The sequence below is a fragment of the Dromiciops gliroides genome, chromosome 1, assembly GCF_019393635.1.
Source record: "Dromiciops gliroides isolate mDroGli1 chromosome 1, mDroGli1.pri, whole genome shotgun sequence".
Classification (NCBI taxonomy): domain Eukaryota; kingdom Metazoa; phylum Chordata; class Mammalia; order Microbiotheria; family Microbiotheriidae; genus Dromiciops; species Dromiciops gliroides.
The window spans coordinates 705,280,338-705,292,686 of NC_057861.1; the positions used below are offsets into that span (position 1 = coordinate 705,280,338).

The 12,349-nt window shown below is 37.5% G+C and overlaps 1 protein-coding gene across 1 annotated transcript in view; it reads left to right on the forward strand.

Annotated features, from left to right (window-relative positions):
• The window catches only part of C1H3orf20 (chromosome 1 C3orf20 homolog), a 103,139-nt gene that overhangs the window by 18,585 nt on the left and 72,205 nt on the right, over positions 1 to 12,349 (forward strand). Inside the window, exons 5-7 of the mRNA XM_044001448.1 lie at positions 1,735 to 1,851; positions 4,606 to 4,611; positions 5,837 to 5,966. Coding sequence (XP_043857383.1) covers positions 1,735 to 1,851; positions 4,606 to 4,611; positions 5,837 to 5,966 — 253 coding nt within the window. The remainder of the gene's footprint in view (positions 1 to 1,734; positions 1,852 to 4,605; positions 4,612 to 5,836; positions 5,967 to 12,349) is intronic.

Genomic DNA, 12,349 nt, shown 5'->3' on the forward strand with positions numbered 1-12,349 from the left:
AGGGACCAAGTTGATAAAATTAATTTATGCTAAGGTATAAATGGTTGCTAAGGGCACAGTGTATTACCACTGGGATCATACTTGTGAGTCTTCCCAGAAGCCTTAAATGCCTTTGAACAAAAATGGGAATTTCAGGCATAATGGAAGGTGAGTGAGCAAGGAAGCTTTTCAGACTTCTCAAATCACACTATCTAGGTGGCTGCTTACTCTACCTATGTATAGGACTGGCCTATAGTCATTAATTTCACCCTAGACATGGTAAATAAAGTCATAATTAAGAAAATGATAGGAGTGGAGAGGAAATTCTGTGCTAGCACCAGACAAACTCTGAATTCACTACCACTTTCTAGTAACACTACTCAGTGTCAACTTTGGCCTTGAGAATCAAATATTTGTACTCACTTGGATGTGGAATGTACCAGTGGATACCAATTAAAGGATGAGAGGATGGAGCTGGGGAGGAGGAGCAGGTAGGAAAACAGTACCGGGAAGGCCAAAATAGTGGAGAACTAAGTGGGCCAGGCACAATTCCTCCCCAACTCATCCTCTTCTGTACTGTACAGACATGTGAACTTAAGAAGAAACAGGCTTTAAGCCTTCATTCTCCTGGAACCTCAGGGTATCCGCCCAGTGAATTTTCACATTCCCTAAACCTATTTTCTTGAAATGGTAGAGTAAGCAAGAAACGCAGTGGGATCTGAAGCTAATTGTTCAAGCCAATGGGACCAAAACATAATGCAAGAAGAGTAATTGTTAGGAGTGGAGTTATAACCAGGGCAGGGTAACTGGTATCTTATCACAGGACACCCAGATCTAGAAAATGTGAATGGCATTTCCAACCTTCAACAGTGGAGAAACAGCTGAATTTAATGAGTTAGCAAGAAAATCTTGTTAAAATAGAAAGCTGCCAGATGGTATTGTTGTCTCTCTCAGTCCCTCCTTCCCCAGGATCTTCCCCTCAAACCCACCCCTCTTACAGACTTCCTTATATCGATCAAAAGCATCACCATTCTTCTAGTCACCCAGGTTTATAACCTGGTCAGTATTCTTGGTTTCCCTACTCCAAGTCTCTGTCTACCGTCCTTCTCCAAAAGCTGCCAAAATGAGTTTCCTAAACCATTGCACTCTCCTACTCAAGCAACTTCAGTAGCTCCTCGAAACCTCCAGGATCAAATAGGGAATCCTGTTTAGCTTTTAAAACTTTTCACATGCGCCTCTTTTCTTCCTATCCAGCTGCAGAAAACATTGTGTAAGCATCCCTCTTTTGTACTACTTTTAGATATGGCGAAACTGCCTTTCTGTCTCTCATTTCCTTACATGACATTCTCATCTCCCTTGGCTGTTCCCCCTTGCCTAGAATGCACCCACTCCTCCTCATCATCTCACAGGATGCTTCTTGTCCTTCAAGACCCATTTCAAACACCACCTTCGGCACAGTCTTCAGACTCCCTTCTCCCCATCCTGCCCCAGCTTGTTCCCTAATTACCTTTCGTTTAAGACCACAGTATTTATTCTCTTAATACGTATTTATCATCTTCCCCCATAAGAATGTAAATTCCTGGATTTACAATAGACATTATTTCATAGTTGGGTTGTTTTTGTTTGTTTTTGTTTTTCCTGTAAGTGTCACATGGTAGACATTTAACAGATTTGAGGGAAGTTAATGCCTTTGGTCTGGGTGGATTGCTTAAGGGAAAAACTTCACCTCTACATGAGCTTTATTCTCTGCTTCAGGAAACCGGCTCAGCGTCTTCACTGCCATAGGAGTGAGTTCTCCTTACCAGCTTGTGTTTCAGTCTTCTAATGCGTGCTTGAGTTTTTCACTCTCTGGAGCAAAAGAGAGGAGAGCAAGTATCATAAGTAAGTGATATTCCACCCCCTGAAAACTCCCAGGTAGATGGATAGGGATAGGGATAGGGATAGGGATAGGGGTAGGGATAGGGGTAGAAGTAGGGGTAGGGGTAGGGGTAGGGATAGGGGTAGAGGTGGGGGTGGGGGTAGAGGTAGGGGTAGGGATGGGGGTAGGGGTAGGGGTAGGGGTAGGGATAGGGATAGGGGTAGAAGTAGGGGTAGGGGTAGAGGTGGGGGTGGGGGTAGAGGTAGGGGTAGGGATGGGGATGGGGGTAGGGGTAGGGATGGATGGAACCACCCAAGATGCTTTTGCCTTTCTCATCCAGAAATAGACGCACTGACTCCCTGATTAGATGGCAATGATGATAGTGCTTTAAAATTTGTAAAACGTTTTACATACGTTATTATATTCAAGTCTTTTAGATGAAGGAACTCAGCTTAGGGTCACACTTTTAGTGTCTTAGGAGAGGCTGGAACTCATTTCTTCTTGCCTCCAAATGGAGAGTGCTGTGCATGACACCACCTATCTCTCAGAGAGTTCATGGTGGAGGCACTATGCTACAGTGAGTGGAAAGAGAGCTGAAGTTTTGGAATTAAGAGAAGCTGGGTTCAAATCTCAGTTCTCTTACAAGCTACCTGCATGACCCCGTCAAGCAATTTCACTTCTCTGGGGCCTTTTCCTCACCTCTAAACTGAAGAGTTTGGGCTAGATCAGGGTTTCTTAAACTTTTTCCACTGGTGACCCCTTTCTCCCCGCTCCCCAGATTTTTACCTGACCCTGAGTAGATAGGTATATAAAATAGGCATACAAATAAAAGATTTACTGTCAAATTTTTCATGACCCCCCCACATTCACTTATATAGCCTGTGTAACTGAATGTGGGGGATGGTGGAGAAAAATTTGGCAACAGCAAATGATTATGTATTATCTATTTTATATACCTATACACCCGCGGTGAGGTAAAAATTTCTTGGGTGAAAAGGGCTTGCAAGTGGAAAAAGTTTAAAAAGCCCTGGGTCACTAGTTGACCTGTAAGGCACCTGGTTTCCCATCTTTTTAAAAATGAGATCTTTTTCGCATCAAAAAGTTTATAGGCACCTATGTGATCGGGGTTTTGCTATTGGTATTTGCTCATGATTGAAGAAATGAGGGACAGAAATCTACTATGGGTTCATAGATTGAAATAGATTGGTATTTGATTAATCACAACCCTGTTTATATACAAACAAGACATTGTTCAGGTAGTAGAAGGCATATTTGCTTATTTATTTATTTATCTATTTATTTATGAGGCAGTTGGGGTTAAGTGACTTGCCCAGGGTCACACAGCTAGTAAGTGTTAAGTGTCTGAGGCCGGATTTGAACTTAGGAACTCCTGACTCCAGGGACGGTGCTTTATCCACTTTGCCACCTAGCTGCCCCGTATTTGCTTATTTATTACACTGAGTCATTTGATAAGATGTCTCTTCTGTGTTCTGGGATTACACATATAGGCAATATGTCTTCAAGCCATTTCCATCACAAAGGATCATAGATTTTTGTTTTGTTTTGTTTTTGTTTTTTTGTTTGTTTATTCATTTTCACGGGGCTATGAGGGTTAAGTGACTTGCCCAGGGTCACACACAGCTAGTAAGTGTCAAGTGTCTGAAGCTAGATTTGAACTCAGGTCCTCCTGAATCCAAGGCTGGAAATTTATCCACTGAGCCACCTAGCTGGCCCCAGGATCATAGATTTTTAAAAATTCAATCTTGTTTTATTTTCAGTTCCAAATCCCCTTTCTCCCACTTCCACCTCTTCCACCTGTTGATAAAGAAAGAAAACCAAAACCCAATGCAAATATGGATAGTCAAGCAAAAGAAATTCCTACATTAGCCAGAATCATAGATTTAAAGGCAGATTTCCTCTAGCTCACCTGGGTAGAAATCAACAGAGTCAGATTTTGAACTTAGGTCCTCTGACCTTAATCTGGAACTCTCTTGGGATGAGGAGTCATCCTATTCCAATCACCTGGAAGTCATTCCCTCCCCTGTAGGATTACATTTACTTCACTTCCTTCAGGTGTGTAGGTATCCTCCCCTAGACTGTAAATGGCTTCAAGACAGGGATCACTTCACCTGTTTCTCTTCACACTTCTTAGTACCTCACTTGTCACAATCAATGCCCCTCAAAAAGTTTAACAACGGACACACATAAGTGCAAATTTGTTTATTTTACATAAGTAAAACATCCAGGCATGCCAGGGAATTAATTTGTCTGCCCAGATCCCTTTTCACAATAATAAGATTTTTACCAGGGAGATAAATTTTTTATAGATAGGATCAAGTCATAGATCTAAAGATGGGGGAAGGACTTGAGAGGTGGCATCTAGTCTCATTTATCTCGACTATTTTGGTCTCAGGACCCCTTTATACCTTTGTGGGGAGACAATTGGGTTAAGGGACTTGCCTAGGGTCACACAACTAGTACACTCCTAATAATGATAGAGGGACGTGTATCTCCTCTCCCCCTCACACACACACACCCCAAGGACTTTTGTTTATGTGAGTTATATCTATTGATAGCAATCACATTAGAAATTAAAACAGTATATTACGTGGAAATCAAAGGAATGGCTAAACATTTAGGGAATGGCTAAACAAGCTGTGGTATAAGATGGTGATGGAATATTATTGTCCTATAAGAAATAACAAACAGGATGATTCCAGAAAGGCCTAGAAAGACTTGCATGAACTTATATATAGTGAAGCAAGCAGAACCAAGTGAATGTTGTGCACAGAAAGAACAATATTATTTGATGAAGAACTGTGAATGACAATTATTCTCAGCAATACAATAATCCAAGACAATCCAAAGGACTAATGATGAAACATACTATCCACCTCCAAAGAAAAAAACTGATATTGATTGAACACAGACTGAAACATGCTATTTTCATTTCCTTTCATTTTTTCTCTTATTCAAGTTTTCTTATACAAAATAATTAATATAGCAATGTTTACAAAATTACACATGTATAAAAACAGTATATTATGAAATTGTTGGATCTAGCAGATCCCCTGAAAGACCTTGAGGACTGCACTTTGTGAAAGACTGCTCTAGTCTATCCCTCTCCCTCCCTATCCTCTGCCCCCTTATGCAGAAGAAATGAAGATCTGTGAATTTAAGGAAACTGCTCAAGGTTTCACAATAAATAGAGCTGAGTTTAAAGTCCAGGTTTCTCTGACCCCCAAACCAGGATTTTTTCCTACTCTTGCCCCACCTCTGTTTCTTTGAAACCTTTTTTCCTCCTCAAAACTCTACTCGAATGTGAGTGCCTTCTTCTCTATGAAACCTTTCCCTAAACCTCCCACCACCCCTTGCTAGTAGTGCCGCTCCATTGTTTTGATTTCCTTTGTTAATATTTTGTCTATACTTATTAATGTACATAATTCCAATAGAAAACTCCTAGAAGGCGTGGATTGGTTCTTCCTTCTTTCCTTCCTTCCTTCCTTCCTTCCTTCCTTCCTTCCTTCCTTCCTTCCTTCCTTCCTTCCTTCCTTCCTTTTAATAAGGAAGCTTAGGTGGCATAGTAGATAGAGTTTTGGGATTAGAGTTAGGAAGATTTGAGTTCAAATCCAGATTTCAACACTTACTAGCTGTGTGACTCTGGGGAAGACACAACTTCTTTTTGCCTCAGTTTCCTCAACTGTAAAATGGGGTTATCCATAGTACCTTTCTCCCAAGGTCCTTGTTGTAAGGATCAAGAAAGATAATATTTGTAATGTGCTTAGCACAGTGACTAGCTAGCTGCTAGTATTATTTTTGTCTTTGGGTCCCCAGGTCTCGATGTTTGAAAGCCTATAACTGCTTAATAAATGCTTATTGACTGATTGTAAATGACTTTCTCTCCACCAGACCTAGCAATCCCTGTCTCTGTTGACCCCCACCTAGAATTCCATGGACTAGTAATACAAGAGCCAATAGCTGCTTCTTTCCCCCTTACAGGTAAACAGAAGATATCTGGTGCTGATGACTCCACAGGAAGAATTACAGGAAGCAGCAGTAGTGAACTTTTTATGTTTAATGACCCCTGCCTCCAGGCCCGGGAAAAGCTGCAGGAAATGTGTCGAGTTATGTAAGTCTCTTTCTAGGAAGGGTAAGGAGGCGTGGACGAGCCTGAGGAGAGGTGGTTGGTGGTATCAAGGTTCTAGTGCCCCCACAAAGGAAAAAAGAGGCCTCAGGGGAAGGGAAGAGTCAGATGCGATTTCAGCTGCTGAACTGGTGTAGGAAAAATAGGGACAGAAACACTGTTGGATGTGAGCCAGCTCTATGCTGAGGCTCCCTAAAATATACCCAACAAACAAGATCATAAATAGAAAAGTTTACTTTCGGGACATCCAGCTCCCATCCCACATTCTTTTCCAGAAGGACTCTCTAATGGTGGACATTCAGGCTTCAGCTCAACAGGTGGGAAAGGCTTTTGGAGAGCAACTCAATACCATACCTCGTAGAGTGTGGGCAACTCCTCCTATGCATAGAGCCATCTCAACCTGTAGAGGAGTGGATCCTAGAATCACATTATAGAACCAACTATTCTGCTAATCTCTAGGGCGTTTTCTTGCATCTTGGCAGGATAGTCCTGGACTTGGAGTCAGGAAGACCTGAGTTCAAACCCTGTCTCATATAAATGACTAGTTGTTTGACCTTGGGCAAGGTTCATTTCTGTCATCCTTAGAGCATGTAATATGCTTTCCAAAACTTAAAGAGCTATATAAATGCTACCAATTATTATTATTTATTTTCAGTTTCAAATTCTTTTCCTCTTTCCTTCCACCCCAACCCTACCCACTGAGAAAGTAAGAAATATGATACCCATTACACATATAAAAGCATGCAAAACATATGGGGGAAGTCAAGAAAAAGTTAAGTGACTTGCCCAGGGTCACAGAGCTAGTGTCAGGTGTCTGTGGCTGGATTTGAACTTAGGTCCTCCTGAGTCCAGGACCAGTGCTTTAACCACTGCACCACCTAGCTGCCCCCTCTCTTTCTATTTCTTGATGCTGGGTTTTGTTGGTAATATGTAGAAATGAGGATGTTTTACATGTATTTATTTATCCTGCAACTCTGCTAATTTAACTTTTGCTAATAACTTTGTTAATTATTTCAACTAGTTTTTTGTTGTTGTTGATTCTCTAGGGTTCACTAAGTATACCATCAAATTAGCTGCAAAAGTGATAATTTCATTTCCTCCTTGCCTAATCTTATTCCTTCAATTTCCTTTTCTTGTCTTATTGTAATAGCTGCCATTTCTAGTGCAATACTGAATAATAGTGGTGATAATAGATATCCTTACTTCATATCTGATCTTATTGGGATGGCATCTAGTTTATCCTTATTACAGATGATACTTGCCTTGGCTTTCTTCTGGAAGGCAAAGGGGTTAGGATTACAACTAAGAATCACTTACCCAGAAAAACTAAGTATAATCTTTCTGGGGGGGAAATGAATTTTTGATGAAATTGAGGACTTTCAAGCATTCCTGATGAAAAGAAAAGAGCTGAATAGAAAATTTGGCATTTAAATACAAGACTCAAGAGAAGTACAAAAAGGTAAACAGCAAAGAGAAATCATAAGGATTTCAATAAAATTAAGCTGTTTACATTCCTACTTGGGAAGATCATACTTGTAACTCCTAAGAACTTTATCATTATTAGGACAGTGAATTGACTATGATGGGATGATTTAAAAAAAATAAAATTAAAGGGTGACAAAAAGGGATGCACTGGGAGAAGGAGTAAGGGAGAAGTAGAATGTGGTAAATTATCTCAGGTAAAAAAGGCATGAAAGAAAGGGCTTTTTGGATAAATCAGTGGCCCTGGAATCAGAAGGACCTGAGTTCAAACCTGGCACCAGACACCTGATACTTACTAGCTGTGTGATCCTGGGCAAGGCACTTAACTCTAATTGCCTCACCAAAAAAAAAAAAGAAATAAAGAAAGAAAAAAGTAAAAGAAAAAAGAAAGAAAAGGCTTTTATAGGGGAAGGAACATAAACTTTCATTTGGGTATAGAAATATCTTGCTCTACAGGGAAATAAGAAGGGAAGCGGGGAATGAAAGGGAAGATGATAGAAAGAGAGCAGATTAAGGGAGGTGGTGGTCAAAAGCAAAATAGACTTTTGAGGAGGGATAAGATAAGGGAGAGAGAAAGAGAGGGATAAACAGGGAAAGAGGATGGAAGGAAATATACAGTTAGTAATCATAACTGTGAATGTGAATAGGATAAACTCACCCATAAAGTGAAATCCAATAGCAAAGTGGATAGGAAAAAAAAACAGAATCCAACAATATGTTGTTTAAAAAAACCCACGCATTTGAAACAGACACACACAGATTAAAAAATAAGGGACTGGCGCAGAGTCTTTTATACTTCAGCTGATGTAAAACCAGCAGGGGTAACAATCATGATCTCAGACAAAGTAAAAGTAGATCTAATTTACAAAGATAAACAGGGGAATTTGTTGTTGTTGTTCAGTCATTTCTAACTCTTTATGACCCTGTGGACCATAGCACATCAATACTGTCCAAGGGATTTTCTTGGCAAAGATACTGGAATGATTTGCCATTTCCTTCTCCAATTGATTAAGGAAAAGAGAAATTGAGTGACTTGCCCAGGGTCACACAGCAAATGTCTGAGGCTAGATTTGAACGCAGGTCTTCCTGACTCCAGACACAGCAAGGAAGCTTCATTTTGCTAAAAGGTAAATAGACAATGAAGTAATATGAATACTAAAAATATATGTGACAAATGGTATAGCATCCGATTCTTAAAGGAAAAGTTAAATGAGTTACAGGAGAAAATAGTAAAACTATACTAGTAGGGAACCTCAACTTTTCCATCTCAGAACTAAATAAATATAACTTAAAATGAATAAAACTTATGATGAAAAATGATATCGACCTCCAGGGAAAGAACTGATGGAATCTGAATGCAGATTGAAGCACACTTTTTTAAAAATTTATTTTTCATTGGGTTTTGGGTCTGTTTTTCCTTTTGCAACATGGATAATTTAGACATATTTTTTGCATGCCTGAACATATATAATCTATATCAATTTGCTTGCCTTGTCAAGGAGGGGTGAGATTAGGTAGTATGAGAAAGAATTTGGAACTCAAAATTTTTTTAAATGTTAAAAATTATTTTCCATGCAATTGGAAAAAATATAAAATAAAAAATTTAAAAGAGATAGTACTAACATTGTTTAAAAAGGCTCTATTCCTATACTTTCTAGTGTTTTAAATAGGAGTGGATGTTGTAGTTTGTCAAAAGCTTTTTTCACATCTATTACTATAAATATATAATTTTTATTATTTTTTATGATTGGTATATCAATTATATTCATAAATTCCTTAATACTGAACCAGTCTTGCATTCCTCATATAAATCCAACATGAATGATATTTGCAATGTGTTGTTGTAATCTACTTGCTAGTATTTTTAAACGTTTTTGCATCAATATTCATGAGGGGCCCTCTTTTTTCCTCTCTTTTTGCTCTCTCTAGTTTAGATATCAAAACCATATTTGTATCAAAGATGGAATTTGGTAGGACTCCTTTACCTATTTCTTTCAAATAATTTATATAGTATTGGAATTAATTATTCTTTAAATTTTTGGTAAAATTTACTTGCAAATCCATCTGGTTCTATTTTTTTTTTCCCTTGGGGATCTCATTTATGACTTGTTTAATTTATTTTTCTATGGTAGGGCTATTTAAGTATTTAAGTATTCTCTTTCCTCTTCTGCTAATCTAGATTCTCAAATTGATTGGGATACAAGTGGGCAATTTGGTTCCTAAGGACTGCTTTAATTTCATCTTCTTTGGGTGGGCATTTACCTTTTTCATTTTTGATACTGGTAATTTGTTTTGCTTTTTTCTTTTTTAAATCAAATTAACCATTGATTTATCTATTTTATTTCCCCCAATAAAACCACATCCTAATTTTATTTACTAGTTCAATTTTTTAAACTTTCAATGTTATTGATTTCTACCTTGAATTTTAGGATTTCTATTTTGGTGTTTATAATTGGATATTTTAAATTTATTTAAATTTATTTTTCCTAAATTTTTTATTGTTGTTGTTGTATGGCTACTTCATTAATCTGTTCTCTTTTTATTGATGTAAATGTTTAGAGATGTAAATATTTCTCTAAGTACTGCTTTGTCTGCATCCCAGATATTTTGGCATGTTACCTCATTGTCATTATCTTTAATAAAATTATTAACTATTTCTGTGATTTATTCTTTGGACACTCATTCTTTAAGATCAGGTTATTTAGTTTCCAATTAATTTTTAATCTATGCTTCAAAGGCACTTCATTGAATGTGATTTTCACTATATTGTGATCTAAAAAGCATACATTTAATATTTCTGCTGCTCAGCATTTGTTTTTGAGGATTTTGTGCTCCATCACATGGTCAAATTTTGTGCAGGTGCCATGTACAGCTTTTAAAAAGATATATTCCTTTTTAATTGCCATTCAGTTTTTCCCCCAGAAATCTATCATATCTAACTTTTCTAAAATTCTATTCATCCTCCTTTTTCTTTCTTATTTATTTTATGTTTAGATTTACTAGCTCTGAAAAAGGCCAATTGAGGTCCCCACTGGCAGCTTTTCTATTTCCTCCTGTAATTCATTTAACTTTTATTCAAGAATTTGGATGCTATATCATTTAGTGCATATATGTTTAGTATTGTTGCCTTAGGTACCTTTTTGCAGAGTGATTTCTTGGTTCTTTTAATTAGGTCTATTTTTTTTCTTTTGCTTTGTTCATGATTGCAACTTCTTTTTTTAGTTTTAGGTAAGACATAGTAGATTCTGCTTCAGTGTCTTATTTTAACTCCATATATATCTTTCTGTTTCAAGAGAATGGTTTATAAACAATATATTATTGGATTCTGGTTTCTAATCTATTCTGCTATCTTTTTTCACTTTATGGGTGATTCTATCCTACTCACATTCACAGTTATGGTTGCTAACTGTATATTTCCCTTCATCCTATCCTCTTCTATTTATCATTCTCTTTTTCTACCTTGTTTCCTTTTCAATAGACCTTTTACTTATGACCACTGCCTTCCTTAATCTACCATCGCTCTTATCATTCCTCACTGTTCTAATAGCCCCTTCCCCTCCTACTTCCTATTGGGCAAGATAAATTTTGATACCCAACTCTATGTTTATGTGGTGTGTGTGTGTGTGTGTGTGTGTGTGTGTGTGCGTGCGCGTGTATTCTTTTCTTTGAACCAGTTCAGATGAGAGTACAGTTCAAGCCTTGCCTCCTCCCCCTGCATTTCCTCTATTGTAAAAATTCTTCCACACACATCTCTTTTATATGAGATCATTCTTCCTCTCCCTTCCTTCTTCTCCTAGTACATCCCTCTTTCTCAGCCTTTCATTTTTCTTTTGAGATCATCTATAAGTAATAGGCCCACACATATGCCCTATGTCCAAGTAGACTCCTTCTAACTGCCCTGATAATAATAACATTCTTAGAGGTTACATGTATCACCTTCCCACCTTAGAATGTAAACATACAAATTATAAATATAAACTAACCTTGTTAATTTCCCTATGATTTCTTACCCCTGTTTACCCTTTTCTGCTTTTCTTGAGTCCTGTGCTTGAATGTAAAATTTTCTTTTAAACTCTAGTCTTTTCAGGGGAAGCTAGGTGGCACAGTGGATAAAGCCCAGTCCTGGATTCAAAAGGACCTGAGTTCAAATCCAGCCCCAGTCAATTGACACTTACTAGCTGTGTGACCCTGGGCAAGTCACTTAATCTTCATTGCTCCACAAAAAAAAAAAAGAAAAAGAAAAGAAAGAAAGAAACTCTGATCTTTCATCAGGAATGCTTGGAAGTAATCTATTTTATTAAATTCCCATTTTTCCTCCAAAAGATTATACTCAATTTTCCTGGGTAGGTTATTCTTGATTATAATACTACGTTCTTTGCCTTTCACTCCTTTATTGTGGGAGCTGATAAATTTTATGTCATCTTGACTATGGCTCCATGGTATTTGAATTGTTTCTTGCTGGCTCTTTTCAGTATTTTCTCTTTGAACTGAGAGCTCCGGGAATTTTCATTTTGAGATCTGTTTTAGGAGGCAAATAATGGGGTCTTTCAATTTTTATTTTGCCCTTTGGTTCTAAGATATCTGGGTAGTTTTCTTTTATATTGTCTATAAATATGATATCTAGGCTCTTTTAAAAAATAAGAGCTTTCAGATAGTCCAGGAATTCTTAAATTATCTCTTTTTATTGGTTTTTGGGTTAAATATTTTATCTGTGAGATATTTCACATTTTCTTTTAATTTTAAAATTTTGTTTATTTAATTTTGTTTTGTTGTTTCTTGATGTTTCATGGAGTTATTAGCTTCCACTTGACAAATTCTAATTTTTAAGTTATTAATTTCTTCAATGAGGATTTGTACTTCTTTTACCACTTGTCCAATTCTGATTT